Genomic DNA, 27,321 nt, shown 5'->3' with positions numbered 1-27,321 from the left:
CTCAAATAAAAAAACACTGTTTGGTTCCTTTTTGTCATTTTTCTGTTTGTTCAAACATCAGAAAAAACATGTTTCAGAGCTACACTTTTCTCTTTAGAAGTGCCCTCTACTCTTCTGCTCCTTTCCAGCTTTCCACTCCGTGGCTGGACTCCTTTCCTTCTTGGTCTTTCACCCAATTTTGAAAAATACTGTCCTCGCATTCGGCTCTTCTATTGCTCCAGCCTCAGAGTTTACACTCCACAACCTTCAGCATCAATCTCAGGTTTCTTTGCTGTGTTCGCTCAGCTGACTGTCAACCCTGTGAGTCTGACTGTGGGAAAACCCTTTTCCAGTCCTCTGGCTGCTTTCTTCCTCATTCCTGCTCACTGTAACAGCAGCACCACTGTGGTAATCATCTTAAAGTCACATTCGGGCCATCCTCTGGCTCAGAGGGAAGGCTCTGTTTATCAGAGGATGCACACAGACACACACAGAGCTGAAAAGATAGTGACGAAAAGATAGCAGACACAAGGAGAAGAGAGAGGTCGTCTGGAGGTGAAGGCAGAAGGTCAAAGTGCAGTTGTATTGCTCCCTAATGATGCCAGTAAGATGATGTTACATTTCAGAGTCATAACCTGAAACACTTCCTGCAAGCTCTAAATGAGCCACTGAACAGGAATGCTGTTTAGGTAATAAAACAATACTGTCCTCATCTACATAATAAAAAGTGTTTACCCATGACAGTACTCTGCTCAAAATATATCCATGTTTGTTTATGTTGCAAGAGTTTATACTGTATGTTCTAATAACATTGCAAGTGTTGTCCAGGACTAGCTAAGTGTTTATTTTTACACCAAGTATTAAATTAAAATGAAATTAAAGAAGTGAAACATTAATTGTGAGCCATCCAAATTATTATTTTAGCCAACAAAGTTAAGGCAGCGCTCAATATCTTCTAACAACAAATGAATGTACCGGTAATACCATATAAGATACACATTTGAAAAATAATAATTAAACATCTCTCTGAATAGTTCATGTACTAAAACCTGTTAACATATTTCTGGGTAATGTAATAAAATGACATTATTCCACCAACCAAACATTATTACAGTTTTTCACAAGTGGTGTAACAATGTTGACTAATGAGAAATATTGAATAATAAAAATGCAATATTTACATCATCACTCATTATTGTTGATATCAACAATGACATACCCCTTATGATGTAATAATGAGTGTCAAGTTTTACATAACATGTTTAATTAGATGTTTATAACATTTTGATACCTTATCACAATGAGTTGAGAAACAAACTGTCCGTTGAGCAGGAAGACTTTCAATTTAGATGTGTACCAGGTTACATGGGAGTTCCGTCAGATTTTAAGATTTGCATTCAGAGACTTAAATCCAAGTGCTCAATTACGGCATTTCTGTAGCCCATTTCCTCAGAGAAAACAAAGCACTGTACAATTACTGCTGAAGCTTTGTGTTTAAGTGACTGTCAAACGTCTTGATGCACACTGCATGGGTGAGTGAGTGTGTGTGTGTGTGTGTGTGTGTGTGTCCACATGTGTGTATACTGTAGCCTGTACCTGTCCTCCAAGCAGTTTCATTAGAGGTTGTAGTTCACTGAAGAGGTCATATCCTTGGTGGAAGAACGTCAGGTGGGCGTACATAAAGGACAACATCTGTGGAGGAGACAGTGAATATTTAGAGAGCCAATCAGGCTGTTGCATAGATCATTTGATATGTAAGAAAAGTATACTTACTGATTTCAGGATTTCGGATCTTCTCTTGGATTGTAGCACATTGATCTGAAATGAACAAAAACAAAACAATGAGAAGAAGGAAGGGTTTTTATCATTGTTGCTTTTCAGTAATACTGAAATAAGAAAAACAACAAGGAAAATTCAACGCATACAGGAGGCAAGCAGCAACCTCGAAACAAAAAAAAACTAAATCTACAGTGACAATATATCTGAGAGAAAAATGTACAGACAGAAAGAAAGTGGCAGAGGGGGAGAGAAAAAAAAGACACAAAAATACAAAAAGAAAGAACTTAGAGGAAATGAGATAAGATGCTGGAGATGAAACAAAAAAAAACTTCTTAAGCAAATGAAAGAAAGCAGAAAAGCGTGAAATGAGTTGAACTGAAGTAGAGAAATCACACCATCAGCCCAAGCATTACTGGACAGTAGTTCCTAGTACAGACACCAGGAGGAGCTCTATGTCTCATGTTTAACCCAAGGATGCTGTTGTAGCCTGTCTCACCTATCATCTACATTGCCCTGCTGCATTCACTGCAGCCTCCTGTCTCTCTATCTGCTTCTGTGTGTGTGTGTGAGTGAGTGAATGAGTGAGTGAGTCACTGACTGGGCGCCATGGATGCATTTTGCTTCTACAGAAGGCGAGGCAACTTCTGAATTAATTTTAACACTCTGCCTCATGCTTCTGGTTTTCCTTTTTTGTGGTCATGAAAGCAGGGACACCATATTTCGATGCACTGAAGAATAAAAGTTCAAATCATTGTTGTGGCCAGCAATTATTTTTGTTGCCAAGGCCCTTCTCCTTGGCAACACTAACCACACTAGTGTTTATACACAGATGTAACTCCCACCCAGGAAAGGAAGCTTATTTTTCCATCTCCTAGCCACAGTGGTTGGTGCATCACAACTTTTACAAGCCCCCTCCTTCTCTCGATTACAGTCAATTAGTAGTTTTGACTGGAGTAGCACCTCTAAACGATGGTTGTTTAACTGGCAAAGTGCAAACACAACTGCCACAAGCAAAATTTATGAGCATTTGGCTGGTAATTGGTTGGTAAGTTGTGGTAATTCCACACTTGTAGGACATAAGGACACAAAGTTTGAGCAAGATTTAGGCTTAAATTAGTCACTATTCAGGCATGGGAAAAGGTTTGTTGAGTTTTGTAGACATATAACTCCCATTTCTCTCTACTGAGTGTTAACTGTGCTTCTGCTTTTCTGTGTTATGTGTGTATTTATATTTTAGGCATTGGTTTGTATGTCAGTGGTGATAACATCGATCAGGATGAAGTCAGACGGCTGTGTTATTTGTTTTACTGCATAATCATCTTATTACATTTACATGTGCTTATTATAGGCTTGACCAACAGTCAAAAGTTTAAGTTCACTATTTTATGATCCAGCTCTACGTGGCACAGTAGGGTAAAAGAGACATGCTCCATTCTTAAAATGTCATGAATGCAAGTCTGGCTTACAACCTCTCTCATATATTTTCCTCTCCCTCTACCATCTTGCATGTCACTGTAAACTGTGCGCTGTATAATTAAACAAAAATGCCACAAAAACAATCTAAATCAACAATCTAAAAAGAACAAAAAAAAAATAAAGCTGAAATCTCTCTCAAATTCTTCCTGCAAGCACAGCATCAGAAGTTAGCAGCATTTTAAAAGTGCTGACAGCACTACCCAAACGTGAAACTTTAAAGGAGACCCATTTAAATCAGCTGTGCTAGCTGCTGGGCTTATAGATTTCCTATAAAGCAGACTAACAGGCAAGATAAAAACTCAACTAATTTCTCACAGCCAGGCTTCATTTTATGAGAGAGTGATTATGCAGTGGGCCACTGGAGCAGACTGCCAAACTTATTTTAAAACCTGCTTCTGGGTTTTCTTTTCAAAATCTAATTTTGGAGCGAACTGTACCCATACAACATTGTCTGTTCCTTTGGAGTGAGCTTCAATAACAGAGCTGGCAGCTGCTTTATCAGAAAGCACAAAGCATTCATCAGTGCTAATGTGGCCAAGAGGAGACCAAGGGCTCAGCTGATGTACCCAATGATACATGATTGAGACATGAGAGGACAAGAGGTCAAACAGACCTAAACAGATTGACAAATTTAAGTATAAGACAAAGGATCATGTCTGCACAAAAGGAGATATGCAGTGTTTGATCTCCCACTGCACAGATGATTCAACCTCTGAAAAAGCAACTGTTTTGCAAGTGAGTGTCTTAATGAATTTGTAAATTGACTGACTCTTTTTGACACCAGTAATTTTTCTTCAAGTGTTGGATATGATGGCGCAGCATTCTTCAAGTACTGTTAGACCTGAGAGGTTGTTTTTTTAAACAGTGAATTTAAAAAAATTAATTCTGTGTACTTCCTCCTCCTGCTGCTGCTGCTTCCCCCCCCCTTCTGCTTGTTTTTAAATGATCTTACCTAAAAATGAATCATTTCAACACTGCAGTGCTCCATCGGACATGATGGCTCATTGGTCACAAGAACATTGTGCAGTCATTTTGTTACTGACCATAACTTGTAAAATGAATGCAGAAAAAGCAATAGAAGCTCAGTTTGACCTCAGTCTAGGGGCTGATGTGAGGCCTAATGTGAAAATGATAATGAACTCCTTAATAGGTTTAGTTATAAACACAAGACAGCAGCATTTCATCCATTTATTTATTAATGTGTTGTGTGCATCAAACCTTTAATAGAACAATAAACTATCACTAAACAGTTTAATAATCCATCTATGCAAGTGCATATAGATGTAGTATGCCACTATGTACCTATCACATCAAATCAAAAACCACTACCACCTTCTGCTGCTGCTAGTCCGGTTACCACTGCTACAACTAATTCTACTGCTGCTCTGTGTGTCTGTTGATGCATCTGCTACTACTCTTTTTGAGCCAAATTCACTCTGATGTGGTAAACTGGAACATGACAGGTGGATGAGCTTGGGTGTTTCACTTTAAATGTAACAGAATAAGACACATCTGCTGTTCATTCTTCTCTGTGCCACATCAGCATTTTCAACCTGACTCAGCATTTTAAGTTCCATATCTAAATCCATGTTGGCTAGGGTGCATAGAGAAATATTGTACATGACGGTGTATTGCTTAGAGAACCCAATGTACTGTTTCATGCGCTGCAAAATGTGGACTCAACATTAAAGGAGCTCCATGATTACAGCATCTACTGTAATAACACGGACCCAGCTTTTCTATAATTTCTTTTTTAGCACATTTTAAGCGTAAGTATATAAAAAAAAAAACACACACTGTCATGCCCCCACTACTTGAAGTTTCTAGGTACTCCACTGATTCTGGGCAACACATTACCTGTCACTTTAAGAGTGCTACAATTTAAAAGTGAGTTGTACCTGTAAGACGTAGTCGAGGACGATATGTCGGAAGCACTTGCGTGTGGCAGTTAGGATGTTGGTGGCCTCCTCCACCTCATGCTGCTTGTTGCGGGGAGCCTGGGCATTCTTGATTAGAGCCGCCTCCTTTTCCTCGCTCACTTTGTCAAACTGCTTCTTGGCTTCTTTGAACTTACGTATGTCACTGACAAAGGAAGGGAGGTTTATTAAGACAAACATTAAATTCAGGGCTCATTGTACAAGAATTAAGATACGTTCAGGAAAAGTTTACTAATTTATTCATTAGGATGTGAGAAGAATGTTTTGCAAATTCGTTTTTCTGGTCTTTTGCTGTTGATCATTCATCTAAGCATTAAAAATATGTCTTGTTAATTGAGCTGGGTGGAAATACCCTTAGATGGTGCCACACATATTTAAAGCATTTTCACACAATTTAGGGATAAAGCTGAATGGTTTTGACAAACTCTGTGACCAAGGTCAAATAAGATAAGATTAGACAATCCTGTAAAGGGAAAGATCACATGTTAAAGGAAGCAAAGTTATCTCTGGATATGAAGTAACACAACCATGTTCAGGCAACAAGAACACACAAAGGTTAAAGGTGATTTCATAAATCTTGGTCAGCTGGAAATCCAACTATTTGACCCAGGTCTTGTGCTGTGTCGGAGAAAGTGACTGGGCAATACCACTTATCTTGAGGAGGACAAAGTACTCAAACTCTGCCCCCCACATTTGTTCTTTGGTGTGTTTTGCCTAAGTGAGATTAATATTTGAGTGCTGCAAGGTAGTGAGTAATTATGATGGAACGTGTTTCCCAGCTTTCTCTGAGAAGTATGGGTGCTGCTGATGTGGGTGTTTAGCCCTGGTGTGCCAGGGGCAAAAGCTGCTAATCCGTATACTGAAATAAACCAGAAGGCCCCACTGCTGCCTGCACTTATACAAGCAGTCCGGAATTCAGTGCTGTATTAGGAGGTCTTAAAAAGGGAGATATGAGCTTTTGATTTGACTAAAAAATATTATATATACACTAATATAATTCAGTCCCCTTACCTGTCTGGATCCTCTGCCTATCAGATATATGACGTCCCTCCAGCTTCTATTTTATATTCAGAATTTCAAGAGTGGGCTTTCTGTATTCAAAATCCATGACACTTTTCCTCCAACATGGATTTGAAGTACAAGTATATTAAGTTCCACTCAGATATGTGCAGTGTTCCTCATTTTAAGCTGATCTGGATACAAGTATGAATAAAATGTACATGTGCTGTGGCTTGTTCTCACATTGCTGAGATATAACTAGCTTTATCCATCTTTATTCAGTTAATACTCACTCTTTGACAAATGTTTGAAGCTGGGTCTTGATTGATCTCTGGGCCTGATCGAATAATATCTGTGAAGAAAGAAAGAAATAAAGAGTAAATGCTCCTTTCTGTTTGGCAAAATAGCTTATCTCTAGATAGTTGAACAATTCAAACACTAAACATCTTAAGGCACTTCTCTAAGAAAGCAGCAAAAAGCTGATTAATGTATTCACCTTCCAGGCCACGAGATGTTTTGCAAGTCAGCATTTAGTACCTCTGTTTAGGAGGATTTTTGTCAACATCACAGGGTGCAATTAAGCAGCTAAATTTACACAAACAAGTTCACTTTGTAAACTCCCCTCATAAAGACAAACACGAGAAGTGACGCAATTTGCTTATTCTTGGTAGTGAGTCATAGCCTCATCAACCTGTATGCTTTCCTAAAAATGAGCTACCAAGGAAAAAGCCAAACAAACACATTTTCTAAATCAGGCTTCAGTGTGATTTCATGGCCAGACAAGACAATATGAGCAGTGTGGCTGGGAGAGGCTACCAGTGATGAACAGATTGAGCACTGTGTTTGAGGGATCACGTGCTGAAAGATCGCTGAGTGGCAAAAACCTATCTATGGTCAGCTGCCATGACCAAAGTCTCCCGTGTTGAGTCACAGTCGCAGGCCTGCACTGTGGCTCATGGAGGCTTTTAGGGGTGTAGTCAAGGACGCTAATAAGAGGAGAAAGACTCAGCTGTTGAGTCATGGTAGACTGCCCACCCTGCAGCTTTTTGGGATACTAGCTAGGAGGACTTATACAGTATCTCATTTAACTTGGGAGTGTTACAGTCTGACTTAATGGTGGAACTAAGACTGTCTACAGAACCCAATTCAACCAAACCCGAACAAAACTAGCCTAAAACTCTGAAAACTGTAATTATACACATGTAATGATTATAAACAGAAATGTGAGATTTAGTCCTCATTTAAAGTAAATTTTCCACTTCATCCCAAAGTTTAATGCTACATTCAGCTTTAACAGCTACATTAATGTTACATTATTTATTATTCAATTAGGCTTTATTGGCATGGGAAACAGATGTTAACATTGCCAAAGCATGTGTGAAATAAAAGAACAGAATCAGTCAACATCATCAGTTTAAAAACATGAGGTTCACAAGACATTACGTATTTTAAAGATCAATCTGCTTTTTTTATTAATCAGTTAATTGTTTGCTCTATAAATTGTGGAGAATTTATTTTTATTTTATTTTTTTTTTTTTTTACACAATTTCCTAGAGTCCAAGGTGATGTCTTCAAATTGCTTTATTTGTCTGACGAAAAGACATTTAGTTTACTATACTGTAAGACAAGAAAAAGCAACACATCTTTACATATAAGAGGCTAGAACCATGAAATGTTTGGCATTTGGCTTGAAAAAATAAAATTAATGAATCCAAATAAAAGTGCCTTTAACTTATTTTAACATTCCCTTGTTCCACTAACAGTGGTATTAGTGGTTGCAGCAGGAGTAATTGTATCAATTATGGTGTACAGAATAGGTATTTTTAACATGTCACAGCAGATAAAACATGTTTAATAATAATAATAATTGCATCCAGTGTAGGTGTGCCAGTGACAGGCACCTAGTGTTGTTGTGCAAGCTGGGACACTTTAATGGAACAGCATTCATTAATGTTATTAGTTACAGTACACCTGTGCTTTTCCTGCTACGACAAGTCAAAATGTCTTCCATGAAAAAAAACTATAAATCAATGGTTAACTGTTCATCATTCACATTCAAGTTGTTAAAGTTCATGATCTAAACAAATAATCTTGGGGATTCACAGGTGTAAAGTTCCCATCCACAACCACAAAGATCGCAAAAGGTTCAATTCCCTGTAGCAGCACCCCCGGCTTGGTAGTTTGTTCTAACATGTCTCAGAGACAGTGTGATGCTGGCTGGGAACTCATTCTGAACATGTTATGCAAAGCTACCAGAAACAAGACATGACAAGGGAAATCAAGAAAAGAACTTTCACAGTAGAACAAAAGCCTCTAAGCTCACCCTGTGCATCCTTTTTTGTGTTTGAGGGATTCTTAATGAGGCGCCAAACAAACAGAGGAAAGTTGTGTCTCCATTTCTCAATGTCAGTGTCATGCCTACCTACTAGAGACTGACAAATGAGGAGGCTAGCAAGAGGACTCTGGGAAAGAGCAGCCACTTAATCAGATTTGCCCACTCTGGGCTACTCGGCGGGGGACAAGAGAGGATAAAACAATGGATAAGGCGTCATGTTTATTTATTGGCCAAAATCTAGTGGTCGGAAGTGAAGTGCGTTAGATGGCCACGCTGTAAAACCTGTCAGGGCAATAGAATACTTATATTAGTCTGACTGAAGACTAGATTGGTTGTTCTTCTAGTTCAGCTGTCTCCAGGATGACAACCACATCGTAAAAAGTTGACCATGACCATGTTTACCTCAGTAACGCATGATAAATAACCAACAGATAAATACTCCACGGCATGGGAGACAGGGAATAGATTTTATGAGGCAGGCAAGTACTCTCTTCTCCTTTCCTTTCTCACTCCAATTTCTCCTCCTTCTCGTTCTCCTCCTCCACTCAGGCTTCTCTGTGCTGGACGATCGGTTGTCCTAGGACCTCTCTCTCTCTCTCTCTCCTGGCTGTCGCTGCCTCTCTCCAGATGTTTTGGATCTGGATCCTCGTCCTCCAGGAGATTCAGCCTCTCTTCTTGTCTCTCTCTCTCTCTCTCTCTCTCTCTCTCTCTCTACCCCTCTGTGTGTGTTGGTTCCCTTCTCCTACCTGTGTGAACAGTGTGCTTGAGTTTACCTCTTCCATGTTTGTGTAGTCTGTCCTCTTCCAGGTCTACATGGTGGAGAGGGGGTCGTGTGGCTCAGGCCCTATCTGTTCGGCGACACCTGAAGTTGCTCGACATCTTCCCGAATGTATTCTTCATATGTTACAATCTATTCCTAACTTTGTCATCATGATTGTCCATACTGTAATTTTATTATGTTGGTCTATTCTGTACACATGACATCTATTGCATGTCTGTCCATCCTGGGAGAGGGATCCCTCCTCTGTTGCTCTTCCTGAGGTTTCTTCCATTTTCCCCCGTTAAAAGTTTTTTTGGGGGGGAGTTCTTCCTTATCCAAATCAAGGTTCTAAGGATAGAGTGTGTCGTATGTTGTACAGATTGTAAAGCCCCTTGAGGCAAATTTGTGATTTGTGATATTGAGCTATATAAATAAAATTGACATGACTTGAAATTGACTCTCTATTCCATGGCCTTTATATGCTGGGGGCAGAAGGTAACTTTTTTTGTGACAACAAATCCCAGAGCTATGTTGACATTTAAGTAATGTTTCAGGAAAAAAAGAATGCTTTTTGTTTTAGCTTCCGAAGGGTTTTCTTTTACCCATTTTTTATGGAGGGCAGTGTTTGCTGAGTAGCAACACCCAGCTTCACATTTTTACAGTCATTTGAAATCCCACCTCGAAGCTGCTTATTATAGCCACTTCCTTCTACTTCTGAATAGCCCCAAGAAAGCAGTTTAAGGTTGAATGTCTTGCTCAAGGGCACCCTGACAATATTGCTAATCCTTAATAAAGTCTTTCTTGTACACGCTCCGTTTCCCTTTCTCAAACCAGTGGTCAACCTCTCGCAGACCCATTTCCTCTGTCTTGTAGTGTGCTGCTGTCCTTCCCAGCAGTAAATAAAAACTCTGACAGTTAAACAGTTGTTCCAGGCTTTTGTCATCATCCAGCTGTAAAGACAAAAAAATAAAAATTTCAAAATACATCCGGTTTCACATGGCAGTGATAGCATACCGTGTGATAGTTTATCATCTCCTGCAGACTCTCAGCAAACTTTGTGAGGCTGGACTGTGGAGAGAAAAAAAGGACAGCCATGAAAGCAGGCAGTGAGAGAATGTCACCAACCATGTATTCTTATAACAATAAAACCCAAATAATCACACAAGGCAAACAATAAAAACTAGGCATGTATTAAAACAAGGTTCCACAAATAAATAAAATGGGATGAAATCCAAATTTCTACTGCATGCTACATCACAGACACATCTGCAAAGACATAAATTCACACTAGCACTTCAGTAAAGAATTCTTTTGGCAAAGTTACTCCCTCCAAGTACATGCAGTTGCTGAACTTCAAACCCAAGGGAGAGGCAGTGAGCGAAATACACAAAGGCAGACAGGAAGTGCTTGTCTCACCATGCAAATTTCATATGAGAAAACAAAACAAAACATCTGACCTCGGCAAGACCCAGTGGACAGTACTAGGTTTTACCAAGCCTTGTTTTTTTTAAATTAAGATTTAATCTGGTAATGTCATCAAGGATGAAAGCACTTTACTCAAAAAAGACAAGACGGTAGTGCGTGCAAACAGAGAGGAAGTACAGGCCTCTTTATATCTGGGAACAAGGAAGAATACAGTCATGGTTTTAGACTGTACAGTTTTTAACTCTAATGTTATTTATTTTACTATTATCTAATAACTTCAAAATGATATTAAATATTTCATAATTTAAAAAAAAAAAAAAATCCAAAAGAGGCATGCCACACATGGGGAAAAAAACAGAAACAACAACCCCCCCCCCCAAAATAAACACATTGTAATAGTATAAATGCTGGTGACTTTCTATGATTCCGATCAAGTCAGGTTGTGTTTTTGTTTACCTCGATGACCTCATCTTTGGTGGACTGCTGGGCTAGCTCCCGGATTCCGTTAACAAACTGCTTGTTGGCTGCATTGTAAGCTTTTCCAGCATCAATCATCCCAATACACAACTTCACCAACTAGAGAGAGAGGAAAGAGAAATAGGCAAATGCTTATGGGGGGAAAAAAGAGAGAAATTCAGAAATGCAGTAACAGACAGAAGCAGAGAGAAGATGATAACATGTGAGTGAAGAGAAACAAGAAATAGTGCTGGTCATTTTTTCAGGCCATTCTCTCCTATTAAAACACTTCAAGTTTGCTGCCAAAAATAGATTCAGGAATTGCAGATTTGGAGGAACTTGGTGCTGCAGAGCAAAAAACTAACAATGAAAAGCAAGATGCTTAGTCAGTTTCTTGGTAATTAACAACAGGCACTTCTTTCCCTTCTGACTCACTGGGGGCAAAGATAATTCCACGTTATGTAAACTCACAACAAATGCTGGCCATTCTCCATGCACTCCCACGCAAGAGATGACACACAGCCTGAATATGCCTCTGTAGCCAAAGCAGCTAAATAACTCAACTAAAAATGCAATTCATAAATAAAAGCTGATAAAATACAAAATGCTTGTTTCTCCTTCAGGAAAGCCTTATTTAAACAATTGACGTTGGGTATTTTTCAGCAAAACTCAAGTTAATTAAGGACTTTAAATTATTTGAGTCATATGTTCAACTACTCTACACAACACAACATATTGATTTTTCATATTTTAAAAACAAAGGAATTTAGTCCGAAGTATATAAGTCGCAAAGGTCAGAAGGTAAAATGTAACTTTAAAAGTGACCCATTAGGTGCTGGTCTTTTATGCAAGCAACTATTAATATCAGCAGGTCTTTTTTTATCTATAAAACACATGCTCACACCCACCCACCCACCCAGATACACACATAACCATCATAGTCTGTACTTCCTCTGTGATCTCTTTTGCACAAGAGCTTTTTTTTCTGTCTCACTTGTGATCACAAACTGTCATATGAGGTAAAGCATTTTTATAATCTTTTTGAATTAGCCCACGGTAGTCGAAAGTCAAACTTTATGAAGTTAACTAATTTCACTTAAGACTCGACTACCACTACTTTTCTCCACTGTACCTATGCTCTATGTTAATATACACTCAGTTGCCAGTTTATGAGGTACACCTAGCTAAAACTAATGCAGTCTAATATAACAGCCCGTATTTTGTCCACCGCATTTATGTCAATGAGGGCAGGCTACATGACAGAAACAACGCTCCATGACCATGCGGTTGAATCAACACCTCTCTAAAACAGTGTGAACAAAAACTGAACATTATAACCTTAATGAAGGTAGGATTCATTGCAGGACTGTTGTATTAGACTACATTAGTTTTAGCTAGGTGCATCTAATAAACTAGCAACTGAGTGTATTTATAGTTTGCTATAGCTCATGCTTGTTGACAGAGCAGAGCAGATTGAGAGCAGACAACATGGCTGTGTGTGTACATGTCAGGCAGGTAGGAAGCTCAAAGAAAACATTGAACCCTGGTCTCTTTAGCCCCTTGTCTCTCAATTCCACCCATCAACATGTACACACTCAGACACACATACACATTATCACAACCATATTCATGCACACAAACACACCCACTCTCCAGCAGATCCTTCCTCTGCAGAGCAAGAGGGGAAGTGAGGCCAGGGCTGAGTCACAGAGGTGGGGTGAGGAGGTGGGTGGGACTCTTAAGTCCAGGAACAATGAACTGGGATCTTCCAAGCTCGAGGTCTCGCTAGTGAACATACTCTGAGCTCTGCTGAGATGAGCTGGGAGCAGGGATTGGTTTGCTATCAGGGCATTATACTACTGATTAACACTAGTCTGTTTGGATGGGTTTTTAGTTTAGTCTAGTTTAATTTGAGCAGAGTGAGTGAGATGAACCAGCTACAGGAAACAATATCAAAAGGAAAGAATTTATTGGCATTAAAAAACAGAGGTTCCCATGTGAAAGTTAGCCGTTACTTAAAACGCATAACAAAAAGCCAAAACACACTCTGGACTAGTGTTCATATTCAGCAAATCACACTAGAGATGACAAAGAGAGCATAAAAGTTCATCATCCTGATCATATAACTTACAAAGACTGTTGTTTTGACACCATCTGCAACCTAAATCTAAATAGTTTGAACCAAAAAAACAAAACAAAAAAACAACAAAGAGTATTATGGCACCCAAAATGTTTCCATTTCCTGGTCATGGCCAGAACGGATTCCAGTCACCATTTTTAAGATTTTGATTTAAAATAATGTGATTGTTAGAATAAAAGATGATTACAGGCTACTTGGCAAAAAGGCACATAGCGTGAGTTAATCAAGCACAGGTAAACCACCATTTGTATGGCAGTTGGTGTTAATTTCACACTGTGTTGGCAATGAGAGATGTGATCTGCTCCAACTTCAGAATCACTGGTGCGTCTGAAACATTGAAGTGAGTCATGATTTTTAGGAATTATAGAAGTAAATTGTCCAATTATAGTACATACTACAGTGTAATGTGTGTCAAACACACACACACTCATTTCATCAAAGTGCAAGCAAGGTGCACAGTGTCTTTATTACTCAAAGGCAATCTACCAGGATATACTGGGGACACGGCTAAGGACAAACCTGCAACTTTCCACTTACAAGATGGCCTCCGTAGCTGCCAGTTCACACAGTAGAACAAATGAACAATTAAGCAACGTTTTTCACAGGTGGTACTCACTTTGTCGAGCTTGGATTCCAACTCACACACATCCCCCTCCACTTCTTCTATTGTGGCTCTGTCGAGAAAGAAAAAAAAACAGTTGAAATCAAGTGTAACCATGACTTAATACTATCAACTTCACCAACATTGAGAGGCATTCATTTGCTAGATGCTGAAAAGAAGATAAAAGACACACTGCAGGGGAATCCTTATATAAAGAACATGAACTCCCTCTGCGGCCATTTGGTTTACCATCTTTGCCACATCATTACCATTTTCCCCATTTACCATCTGTCCTGCATCCACTGTATACAGACTGAAGTAAGAATGTTTTAAGATAAAACAAAGTCAGCTTACTCTATATTACACTTCCTTCACAAGCAAGGCATTTAATGTTCCACATGATAATACTCTATTTCAACCTAGTAGTTAAGTAGTAGTAGTAGATGCATAGAAATCATTAGAGCAGCACAATTACCACTAACATTATATCTTGATTACTTTACCAGATTTTTCTGATCATGCTCTATGTTTATGGGACAAATACCTGCCCAACTGTTGCATCTTACATCAACATCTTAACCATTTTTAAATACAGGGGGGTCACCAACATGCCTATATACTACAATTATAGCATCTGAAAAAATACAATTGTAAGACATGACATTATACACTTCTACAGTACTGACACATGCACGTGCAGACACACACAACATTAGAAGCAGCCAAACTGAGGGCTGCCATTTTGGGTAATGCCGCAGGGCAAGCACAGCTTGTTTCTCCACAGGATCAACAGCCTACAAGCATGTGAGTGCCACGACAGTGGAAGAAGAAACTCAAAGACCTCATCCCAGCACAGGCTTGGTGAATTAATCTCCGCTCCTTTTTGATAATCTGAGTGGTTTAACATGTTACTGTGACCTTTCTCCAGTGTAGGAAAGGTACATAAGCAGCTGATAAGTGGCTCTACTACTGTACATAGTAAACTTACAACAAAGGTAAAACACAATAAATAAGGGGAACTACCACTAATGTATGAAGATACTTAGTTTACCCTACTCAAGCATACATCAGCAGGAAAGATGCTTGCTGGGCTTGAACTCAGGTAATTACTATCCATTATTTATGTTGGCAACTTCAGCCACATTAAAAGGTGTATTTGTGCTACTTTTCCACCCTACTAAATTAAAGACACTGGACTAAGTTCGAGCTGACATTGCGGTGATCATTGTTCATGGTCTATTAGTGAAGAAAACGGGGACACTGGAATGGTTTACTTATCTACTGGTGCAGTTGGAGCACTCTGTCCCTTTCTCTTCATTTCTAGTGAAACTGATTATCTAGATTTCAGGCTTATTATGCTGTTGCCCTCAGTGCAAATCGCTGGCGATAAGAACATTAATTTAATGCTTTAATGTAAATCTCATTGTTTCCATTCAAGGAAAACTCACAAGATATCGTGCAGCACTGTGAGTGTAAGATAATGTGTGTGCGTCGTGGGTCAGTAGAAAGCAAAGGGATTAAGAATGACACCCCGAAGTAGCAGTGGATGGCATTCCCCAAACCCCCTCCAGCTGTTCTTCCGTATGGTGTCACACTGACAGCTGCCAACATCTGGTCACTTTCAGGGAACAACAAGAGGCTGACTGAGCTAGCTCAGTGCTTTCAACTAAAGGTACTGGGATCAAAGATTCCTGTGTATATATACAGATTTTTTTTTACTGTGTATATAACGTGTTTTATACTGTATAATGTACTGATAGAATCGACATGTCTGTAGCATTTACATAGGCTTTTACATTTGTGCTTCATCAGCAAGTAACAATGTTGAGCAAAATGCGAACTTAAAGAATTTGGATACACTCGTACTATAGAAAAAAACTGATTTAACGGAGCAGAAGATGTTAGAGATCTCCTACACTTTGATGAAACCAAGATAAAAAGGTCAGGCAGAATGCTAATTATGCCTACAATGTTTAGTTGCTGGCTATGCTAGCAGGAGAATAACCTGGTGTTGCAGCTAAGTGTAATTAATCAGAATAGCATGCACTGGTAGCAAGTTGAGTTGTGGGGAAACAAACAAACTGTTGAGCCTGCAGAAACTGACATGAGTCCTACACTGCATAAAGAATATAATGTATGGCAAAATAAACTTTACTTATCTCATGTACTTTGATTAATACATACAAACCTAAACTTTAATAGCATGAACTGGCATCAGTTTAATCAATTTGTTATATCGTCTTTACTCCAACAAACCTAGCATAAGAAAAAAGGCTTGCAACATGGGAGCAGTGTCACAGAGTTGCATCATTGTAGTGTTCATTTTTATGAGATTTTGTTAACAAACCAAAGACAGTGGGATGAACTAAGGACTTAAGTAAACAAGGAGGGCAAAACAAGGGTCAAAAGCAATAAAGATCTTGCCTCTGTCACAGAGACATTAATCCTGGTCAAAAGCTAAAGAGCATATTACAAGCCCTGTTTGCCTTTGTCAGTTGCTACAGGCAAAGTCCACTTATTTAATGAATCACCCAGAATCATGACTGTTTTGCTGACATGCTCTAGTGTCTGACTTCGAGAGGATTTGGCCTATTCTTATATTTCTCTATATTTATGCACTGGGCATTTTGCTAGTACAAATGCAGTGAGTACAACAGTGTGAATACAAGCTACAATTCTTGGCTGGCTAACAGTCTTCCCTGGAAGACTTGAGTGCAATCTTAAATCATAAGGGAATAGGGCAATTACACTGATATTATCCCCACACAAAGCCACCACAGTAATACCTTCATTAATTAATAAAATAAAAGCTCTCAGATTGAGGAATTGAAGCATGTACCTGCAAATTATTCTGTAATTATCAATTTTAATTTCTAAATACATGCTATAAGCAGCTCTGCAAGCTTTTAAATCTAGGAATACTCTATTCTTCATTCTTTCAACAACGCCTGTCGCTTTGTCCTTGATAAAAGCACTTGACCTCATCTGCTCAGGTGTAGCTGCTCAGGGGCAAACAGGACACCTTTAGCGGGCAGCTCTCAGATGTGAATGTGTTTAACTGAGTGAATCGAAGGCAGGACGGCCTGGAAAAGGTCAGGCACACTCAGCTACCTTTCCCTGGAAAATTAATGGTTTAGAATGGTTCTGTATGCAACCACAAGAACACAACTATTTCCTTCTAATCTCGTAACTTGAGCCTACAGGGTGAACTTATCAAAGTGCTGACAAAGGATAAGAAAAGGAGGGGCCCTGACAAAATAAAAATCTGGGCCATTGCCTCACAGCTCTGACCTTGGAGCATGTCCAGCCTGAGTCTGGATAATGAGCAGAAGAAGAAAGCATGAGAGAACGAGAATCAGAATTTTAATTCTAACACATACACACACAAAATATGTAGTGATACAGATTCAGAAGAAAAATACATTGCAGTTACATATATCCAAGGTGCAAATCACCCACACACAATAAATATTTATACATACAGAAGACAAAGAGAGGGAATTCAGAGAAACACCAGCAGCCCTCCACCTGGCAATTCAACTGATATTGATATACTGTCTGCTGACCAACACTCTTTCCATTAGCCAATGTCTGGCTGAGTAGTTGGTTTTAATGAATCGTTACCAAATGGGGCCCCAGGATTCTGATAGTGTTGTAACAGTGTGCAAAATTCATAGTCTGATACATACGTACGTCCCATTTGGGGTCACAATTCTTTCTCTCCATTTATTATGAAAGATGTATACACTTAAGTAGAAGGTGTTGGATCATGAACCACCTAAAATTTCAAAGAATAAGGGTAGCATGAACAAAGAGCAAGTAGAACTCCAGTAGGGCAATTTTCTTTATCGCAAGAGTAGGTCAAGAGTTTATTATAACTAAAGTACTGCTCGAGTTTTCAGGCATATGGCAGTTATGAGAATCGAGAAAAGCATGAACACCAAAGCACACAGATAACACCTCTGCAACTGCATCTTGAAGTATGAACTAGCCAATAGCCCTATGACCTGCTCAGGTTTAAAAACTATACATTATTTTAGTATAAGAAAATCAGAGGATTTAACATTGTATTATGTGAATGCTATTACCCAAAGCTGTTTGAAATCATATATGTTTTAGAAACAGTGGCACTTGTGGAAGTAAAACTAAGTTGGCACTTAAGGGCCACACACTCTACCCACCACGTTAAACAGCGCTAAATATTATGTGTCCATCTGCTCACTGTTTATCTTCATTCTTGATTAAAAAGTTCAACTACCAGCTGAGCTTATTAGGATTCGGCAGGTCAAACAAGGGCATTCTTGCCTCAGTATTTACACTACAATGCCCCTTAGTCACTGCACAACGAAGCACATAAAAAAGGGAAATCACATGGTTTATACAAACATTGAAATAAACAACATTTAAATCTCTTAATCTCAAGTTCTCAAAACATGATAATGTAGAGTGTTAATTTCTTATTCTAGTGCTAAACAAGGCAAAGAGTGAATAGGGGGGCTTTTGTTTTCCTAGAACATTCAGACACACTTCCACATTCTCAATATAGTGATACAATGTTATGTCAACATTGCAACATGGTGACAATAATATTGCATCTCTCAACAGCACACATAGTGTGATAACGTAGACTGGGTGATAAGCAGACAGCCTGGATGATGCAGGTATTCTGCTCTCAGTGCAAAAGGATTCTGGCCAAACATCTGATATCTGATATCTATCCAAACTAAAAAGAAGCAGCTGCTGCTGCTAAATCAGACTAGTAAGGAGGACTTTATGTGGTGAAGATGTAATCAGTAGACAATCTCATCTCATTGAAGTAAATTCCAATATACCAGACAACAGTCATAATATGCAATATTTGGGACCTTCCTTTCATTTCAAGTGAATCCTGGTAGTATTAAGGCATATTTTGAAACTTAAATGTTGGCAGGTATGATTACGGTGTCATCAAACATACAAATCTTCCACTATATTTTGTGTTTTTGTATTTAATTTATTTAGGCTGCTCAATTACAGATCAACCAGTGCTTCGTTTTGGACCTGTCACCCTGAAAATCAAGAAATTTGGTAGAAACATAAAGATGATCATTAACATCAGTCCAGATTGTGGTATGCATTGTCTAACTGCCAACAAACTACAAACCTAAGATTATTTTCATTATGTACAGTATTAATCTGCGTATTATTTTATTGATTCATTAATAAATTGTTTGGTCTATAAAATGCCCATCACATTTTCCTAGAACCCAAGGTGATGTCGTCAAATAGCTTGTTTTGTCCGACCAACAGTCCAACTTTGGCGCGGTCGCATCTTCGTGTCAATTTTGTGCGGAACCAATGAATTTTAGCACTTTTACTTAAAAATGACTTCAAATGAACTGATTTTTTTTTTTTTAAATAGCTGCAGATTCATTTTCTGTCAACTTGTTCTAGCTCTAATCTCCTTTATGTGTAATTAAACATTGCCTTTTGGAAAGGATTCTGCTCTAACTCTTAATAATCTAAAGAAAACTGCATTAAAGAAGTAAATGCTCCCAAGTTTATGTGGGCAGTATATTTGCTATGACTACACAGTGTCTGGTTTTACTCATTCAGCACCAAAGAGAAATCATATCCACCACATTTGTTGACCTTTACAGTTAAGAGAGGACTCTCCTTCTGTGACAAAGTTAGGGTGGAAGGAGTAAATTCCAGCAGAAAAGTAAAAGGAAATAGCAACATACGATTACTAGCTTTTTCACTAAATGGAACAATATAAATTAGCGAACTAAGATATCCTAGTTTAAGTGCTGTTTGGGTTCGAGTGTGAATCTGGGGCTAAATAAAGAGAGACGTGTGGTATGAAGGAGACTACAGCCCATGAAGAGAGGAAGAAAAAACGCATGCCTTGTAAACCACATCAGTGAGAAAGAGGCCAATTCAGCATCACTGAGGGAATGTTTGGGTCCTATTTCACTTTAAGTTGACCAAGATCACGCAAAGGGACACTGATCCACAGTATATGCCAGACAGAGATCCACAATTCTGTGCGTATAGACAAGAAGCCACCTGCTTGGATTATATTAGTCTGGTAAATACATTTTGAGATTCTAACACTGTTAGTTCTGATATTTGCACCGTAATTAACTGAAAGTATTTTAATGGGCACCAATATCTCATAATATCACACTACTATTGCACCTCTTAAACTGTCACTCTGCCTTATTCACATTATTATACTTGTAACCTATCAAGAGCCGTCAGCTACAGTAATTCATCAAAACATCTATTAAATTTGGATATATGAATGAGAATCTAATCAGCTCTAGATGATGTTAAAGGAATAACAGTTTACATTATGGGTTGATTAAACCAGTTATCAGTGTTGTCTTAATTTAGGTTCACTCATAGGGATATGCTTTTGATTCTTTTAGTTTAGTTAAATGTCCAAAAACAGTGAAAAATGCTCATCACAATTTCCCAGAGTCCAAGGTGAAGTCTTTAAATAGTCCCAACTCAAAAATAGTCCATTTACAATTTATTTATATATATATTTTTTTTAAAGGGAAAAGCACCAAATTTTCACATTTGAGAAAATACTTTTCTAGGCACTGTATGATCTATACCAACTTTAGATGAGCACACAATACCACCTTAAATTGTGACGGGTAGACACGGCACCAACACTTACAGTGTTGCCCAGGAATCCACTAAAATCTGTTATTTTAGCTAGTTTGAATAAACATTTACATAAAATGATTATATTTTAGTAGTAGGTGACTACAATTTTTACACTGCCAACAACCAACCAAAATTAACATCAGAAATAGACAAAGCCTTAGATCCTGTCTGCTACTTGCTCTCTGACTACATACTATATTAATATCTTCAATAAAAACGGAGACAACTAGTTCTTTTGCAGTGACTCAGTGACCATGATCCAAAACAAAGAGCGCTGCCTCTCTGGCTCTGTGTAGCTGTTGGCAGCAGGCCAGCAGGTTGAGTGCACTCTGTATGCACGATTAAGGTAGTTGAACAGGTTTGTCATCCACGCGGCCAACAGAGTCTTCTGTGGGCCTGTGGCACAGACCTCAGCACTTCAAAAGACAAAATTTGACACTCGGAGACCATCTGCTCTTCGCATAGTTTCACTTTCCTCCTTGGAAGATACACTATTTCTAATACAGATGTTCTGCTCTTTGGGGATTGGAAGGTTTGACTGGAAATATGTTTCCGTTGTACAATATCTGAACAGCTATCTATTATGAATGTCATACAGAGCTGAAACAAGCAAAAATGCCAAACATAACCAAGTTCCAGCTTCTCAGTTTTGAGGACTTCCTGCTTTTCTTTAGCTCATGTGACAGTAAACTGAATATATTTGTGTTATGGACTGTTGTTCAGACAAAAAAGCAATACGACAACATCACTTTGGGCTAAAGGAAATTTTGATGGGCATTTTTCACAACTTTCTGACAATTTATAAACCGAACAATAAATCAGTTCATCAAGAGAATAATGGGCAGATTAACCAATAAAGAAAATAATCGTTAGTTGCAGCCTTGATGTCATAATACATTTTTTGCCTCGGTCCCAAACTGAGTCATTCAATGTTAAGTATCTGCTAAAACAGAGTCCAATCCCATATTTATATTTACCTACATAATACAGCTACAAACTCCACAGTTAGCCCAAAGCAGGCTTACTTCAAAATGACTATAACTAATTCCATTTAGATAAGTCTGAGGGTGAATAGCTCTGCATTACAACTTCCCTTTGATGTCTTCTAATTTCATATTTGTCATCTCTTCTTCCCTCTGGTGCCTCTGCCATCAATAATGTTTGAATGTAAAGAAAGAAGATTACACATGGCGTTTGCTTTTTTTGTTTTTAATTTACATTCTTATGTCCGCCATGAAGGTCGACCAGTGGGAATGAGTGAGTGAGTAAAGTTTATTCCACTGGACTGAGATGACAGTGGTGGTGGCAAACAATTCAACACTTTGAATCTGGTACTGTGGATGGAAATGTGAAGAATGGGGTAAGCTTTAGTGCTGTGACGTAGATCCTGTAATTGTTAGAGAGAGGAGGGGTGGTGATATGGTGGGGGGTCCCGCTGTGGTAAAACCCACCATTAGACACACAAGCTTCAACAACATCAACAAGATGAGGTCATTACTTAAAGATAAACAGTTACACAGGCTCTTGGGAAGTTCTGCCTGCTGTTGTAATGAATGAACATTTAGGCCAGTTTGGTATTTCTTATATCCTCAGCCATCCAATGTCATACACAAGTTGTAGGAAGGAAACAGACTCCCAGAGAAGGTGGGAGTCATAACTACAGTGTTTTCAGTATCTACAGTAAAGATTGAAGAGTGACTGTGATCAACAGGCTAATATGTTAATGTGTTAGCACATTTACTCTGTAGGAGTAAGTTAAACAGGAGTAACTACTTTGACGGCTATAAACTAGGGGTGCAACTAACCACTATTTTCATTATTGATTATTATTAATCGTTTGGCCTATAAATGTCAGAAGTTGGTGAAAAATCCCCTTAAGACCTTGGAGGACATCCCCTGTGACTCTTGGAAATTGCTCATCAAAACAGAAAATCCTCATTTTTGAGAAGCTGGAATCAGAGCATGTTTGGTGTTTTACTTGAAAAATTACTTAGCTTAGCTTATTTTATTTACTATACTGAAATACAACTGTGTCTAGCAGAACCAATATAGCAAGAGTACAGTCAGTCCTCACATTTCATTAGCTGTTAATTTCCTTTATTAGTAACCATTAAAAGGAAATGGGCTGCTGCTCAATTAAATCAAACTGCAACAAGCCCAGTATGCTAACAAGCCTGCAGCTGGACTCTCATGGGAAACTAACTAGGGTGTTTCGCAGTTTGAGCACTCTTCATCAGGCTCTGGGTTTTGTATTAAAGAAGACTGCCAGAAATCTGCTGGCTCTACAGCTGCTGTCAATGACTCAACCGGGCTGTTCGACCAATGACTTCATATCATGGCACTTGGCCAAGCTCATAATCAGCAAAACCAATCAGGAGCAAGCAATCATGTTATCATGATTAAGAAGCAAGTGAAAACATGGGAAAGGGTTGCTGCGCAATACAGAAATTAGCTCACTACTGGGCAGTCTATTGGGTATAAAAACATCCTTAATCTCTTGATGTTCTTCTTCCTTCTGTGGGATATTGTAACATCTCAGCTCCACAGATATTCAAAGTTTTGTTCAGTTGGTTGAAAATTAGGCAAAACCAACTGTCATCATTATTATTCTTAAACTACCAATACAAACAACATACTACTAACTTAACTGGAAAACTATATTGCAAATTCTAGCCTCCTTTCGGACATTGCAGGCTAGAAAGGCAAATTAAATATGTAAAACATTTACTCCTAATACATGTGGGGAGAAAAGCCACAGTACTCTGAAGGGAATTTTCAACTCTCATACTTGAAGAGGAGCCAGGAAAGGCTGAGTCTAATGTCTATTCTCAAGTGGAAAACTAGGCTACGAGGGTTTTCTGCCAAAAATACATAATTTTTGCACTAGTGGATTTCTCCTCTGGGCTGAAAGCATGGTTTATGACCAAAGACAGCTTCCCAACTAAAATGAGGATGACAGCTAAAAAAAAAAAAAAAGTGGGGTGTGCCAAATTACCACTTGAAAACAACCCTCTCCACATTTGGGGGCTCCATATTCTCTGGCACAAAGTTGAAAGCAAACACCAAAATGGAAACAGATGTTGATCTAGCGAGAGCTGCTCCACACTGGTGTATATTCCATGTTTTCATCCATTCTCTCTTTCTCTCCCGCTCTGTCCTCTTCTCTGGCCAAACATAACGAGTGGGGGATGGAAAAATAACAGTAAAACAATGGTGTTCGAAGTGGAAAACTGTGCTGTGAAACTCTCTGATCAGTCCCAACCCATCGGGATGAAGCTACAGTGGACTTGCAGTCAGGAAAGATGACTCTCCTACAGGACAAAGGGCACTAAAAATATAGATGGAGATGGGGTTATATGCTTAGCTGGACTCCTGGTTGCATTATGGGAAGTGGCTTCCTATCAGACTAACACGATCAAAAACAGGCTGGAGATTGTCCATAATGTGGATATTCAGGTGGTGCAAAAGTCTAATGTTTGTTGTCTTTAAAACTACAGAGACACAGAGCAAAACACTGACAAAAATAATGCATAGCAGTATTGAGATTGTTTTTGCATTATGGTACATTTTGTGTTACATCTGTGATACAGAGGACAGGTTTATAAACAACTATTTTGTACTAGGTGCTAATATCAGGTATCTCTCACATGCAACTTGATATGTACAGTGAGTTGAAAATACTATATAGAAACAGAGCGGTTTCTTTAGGAAAAATGGCTCAACCATATTTCACAAAGAGAAACTACATTTGGAAGCTGCCGTTATATATAGCAACTCTGATACTTTTTTTTTTTTTTGCTTGAGAGCAATAAAAGTCTAGTCTGGGGCGGGAAAGTTTCGATGGCCATGGAGTGTGTGGGAGAATACATGTTGTTAGGAGACAGACACTGTTGACTTTCTCTCAACATTTTCCACTACAGCCAACAGTGCAGTGCATTTGACCAGGTAAATCGTTAAGAAAACAACTGGGAGGCAGGAGTAAATTACATTTGCAGAGCTACTGTATTTTAAGGCTGAAAAAAAAAAAAGAAAACGTAAAAATCCTCACAACTGAGGAGCTGGAACTAACTAACATTTGGGATTTATGTTTGCAAAATGACTTTGAGCAATTCATAGATTATCAAAATCGTTGCCAATTAATTCCCTGCCAATCAACTAAAGATGAATCAAGTTGTTTACAATAATCCAATCCAATACCTTTCATATGTGCACTTTTTAAAAAGGCCCTGCACATCTGCACATCATGTTTTCATTTATTCAAGCTAAGATCCACCTGCTCAGGCTGAATGGGTGGCACTATGCTGGAATAATGCAAGGTCACCAAACTCCATGAACCAATAACAATGATTAAAGGTGTAACTTCTCTGCCCTAACCTTTTAATATTGTTGCAGCCTTCCTTCTGGTCACAGAAATAAATTAGCTGACTTAGCCATCCAGTCTTGTTGAGGTTTAGCAGTTTCCTCAATGTCGGCTTTGAAGCCGGCCATTGTTGACTTTTTATCTATTCATTTATTAATACTCTATCTATTAATACTGTGATCAAGCCATATACACACATTATTGACTTTCGATAGGGAAGAGATTTCTTTTGAAGTCTATAGGGGACTGAAAGTCATTGGTTAAAAGTTTCAGTTTCAGACAAACAATGCACGTTCACCACAGCCTCTGTCTGCGGTCCGGCTGAAGAAGTTTCCTAGCTTCCTAAAATTTACATCACTGCAGTGTCTGCTGTGACTCAGCGCTCTCTGTTATTAGGAATCAATCAAGACTGAGTACGATAGGTGATGGTGATGATGATGATGATGATGCAAAGGAGGAAGAAAAAGAGACTAGATGCAACTAGAACTGGAATACATACTAACTGTGATGTTTAAGAGAAATACCGGTAAATACTGGACCAATCAGATTCCTTGGCCAAACATAACCAATTTAATAAAAGTATAATAATGATGGAGATCCTCATACCCCACCAGTCTTGATCATACACAGGGGTGTATATGTCACTAGAGTGTTAGACCAACCAACTTCAAGTAACACAGCTGACTGGGCGTTTCCCTTTATTCTGCTGCTCTGAAAAAAAGCTGTTCCATTCTTCTGCAAACAACTTTCTAACATCTGTTCCTCGTTTTTGTGAGAGGATGTTGCTGCAGCAGCAAAGGGAGCGGGGGCTGAGGGAGGAAGGAGGGAGGCGCTTTCTCTAATCACTGGAAAACGCAAAGCGAGTGAGGAGGAAGTTGAGGGAAAGCATCCCATTTTACACAACATTTAGGCTTGATGAACTAGAAAAAAGAAGTTGGGAGTGACGATGTCAGAAAAGACACTGCTGCCAGGAAGACATCACATGAACGCCCACCACCTGACAAAACTGCTGAAGAGCTTGTTTACACTTTGTGGAAGCAGCCATTATTGATGAGGTCTTCTCCTCGTGCAAATATGTACCAGTAGGTGAAATAATACAAATGGATCATGACTTCTCAGATGTACCACCTGATGTGCCTAGTGGGAGAAGAAGTGTGAGCCCTGTTCACCTGAGACGATTAATCGAGTGGTAGATCGACAAAATGAATCAGCAACTATATCGCTCAAGTCATTTTTTAAGCAAAAATGGCAAAAAATTAAATGTGTTAAATGTGACTATTTGCTGGTTTTCATTGGCATCAACAATATTAAACTTGATAGTTTTGGGGTGTTGGACTATCTGAATATATCAACTTGGGCTTTGGGAAATTGTGAAAGGCAATTTTATCATTTCTGACATTTTATGGCCCAAACAATTAATTGCTTAATGGAGAAAATAAGATGGAAAATAGTGGTTAATTACAGCCCTAGTGTGCTGTCCAGCCAATACCAGCTGACAAAAGAATTTAATTCCAGTTAAATGAGAAAGTATGGTACAGTGTGACATACTGCACACAATAAAAATGAAAGCTGGGGTGTACAGTCATACAGTGTCATACAGTCTCATTCTGTATGCTTGAAATTTTAAAACAATGGCAAATGAAGGCTACTGGCACAGACAGTGACTACCTGCATTCATTTTTAATATATATTCCCATCTTTACGTAATTTATATACAGAAAACTAGAACAGCTTGCTACTGCTCATATGAGCTTACCACACTGGTCAGTGAGTTTATGTTTGGTTTCCTACCCCATTTGGCAGCCTCCCCGGCTGGCCCCAGCTTTCTTAGAGACAAAAATAGAAAAGTAGCAGGCAGCAAACAGCTAGCTAGTTACTGCTGATTCGCTTAGGTTAGCAGGCAGCTAGCTGGTTACTTTTCCCAGTAATAAATAAATAACCACTAACCGGGACAAAAAGCTTGCCATCACTCACCTGAACCGTGGGGAGTCCTTCAAACATTCCTCGAAATCCACGGTTATCTTCATTTTGCCGCAGTAAGTAAAACCGCACACTTGCGCTCTCTTTGATTATAGACAGTTACTAATCCAGTCTTTCTGGCTAATTAGCTTGCTTGCTAACGTTACTGTACCTCTGTCCGACCAGCTGGCTCCCCTCTTTAACTGCTCTGCTAGCCAGCTAGCCCCAGAGGCCAGCAGCTACGATTAAAAAGTCGCGTTAATGCGACCATAAACGCCTGTATGTTGAATGTTTGATTGCCAAAAACGCGACAAAACTATTTCAGACGCAGCGGTCAGTCCTGAAAACAGAAAGTGTCGTCCGGTAGCTAGGTCATAGCAGCCTGTGGGGAGAGGAGCTGCTCTTCAACGCACATACTACAGCCTCACACAAAGATCGTCTATCCTGGGGAAAAG

At 39.0% G+C, this 27,321-nt stretch overlaps 1 protein-coding gene across 6 annotated transcripts in view; it reads right to left on the bottom strand.

Moving 5' to 3' along the window:
- Nucleotides 1-27,318, bottom strand: part of LOC122878357 (arf-GAP with coiled-coil, ANK repeat and PH domain-containing protein 2-like) — a 51,636-nt gene extending 24,318 nt beyond the window's left edge. Inside the window, exons 1-8 of one of the 6 annotated variants that reach the window (XR_006378455.1) lie at nt 26,882-27,318; nt 13,903-13,960; nt 11,147-11,266; nt 10,280-10,333; nt 6,464-6,522; nt 5,133-5,316; nt 1,753-1,797; nt 1,576-1,671 (exon numbers count right to left, since the gene is read on the bottom strand). Coding sequence is in view for 5 of the 6 variants with exons in the window: in XM_044201079.1 (XP_044057014.1) it covers nt 1,576-1,671; nt 1,753-1,797; nt 5,133-5,316; nt 6,464-6,522; nt 10,280-10,333; nt 11,147-11,266; nt 13,903-13,960; nt 26,882-26,934 (669 nt within the window). In the remaining variant the exon portion in view is untranslated. The remainder of the gene's footprint in view (nt 1-1,575; nt 1,672-1,752; nt 1,798-5,132; nt 5,317-6,463; nt 6,523-10,279; nt 10,334-11,146; nt 11,267-13,902; nt 13,961-26,881) is intronic. The other 5 variants (XM_044201079.1, XM_044201077.1, XM_044201078.1 and 2 more) reach the window with 5 other exon arrangements.
- Nucleotides 27,319-27,321: the final 3 nt, after the last annotated feature.

The sequence above is a fragment of the Siniperca chuatsi genome, linkage group LG6, assembly GCF_020085105.1.
Source record: "Siniperca chuatsi isolate FFG_IHB_CAS linkage group LG6, ASM2008510v1, whole genome shotgun sequence".
NCBI lineage: Eukaryota > Metazoa > Chordata > Actinopteri > Centrarchiformes > Sinipercidae > Siniperca > Siniperca chuatsi.
The sequence above is the reverse complement of the archived record's forward strand: the minus strand, read 5'-3'. Positions and strand labels throughout refer to the sequence as shown.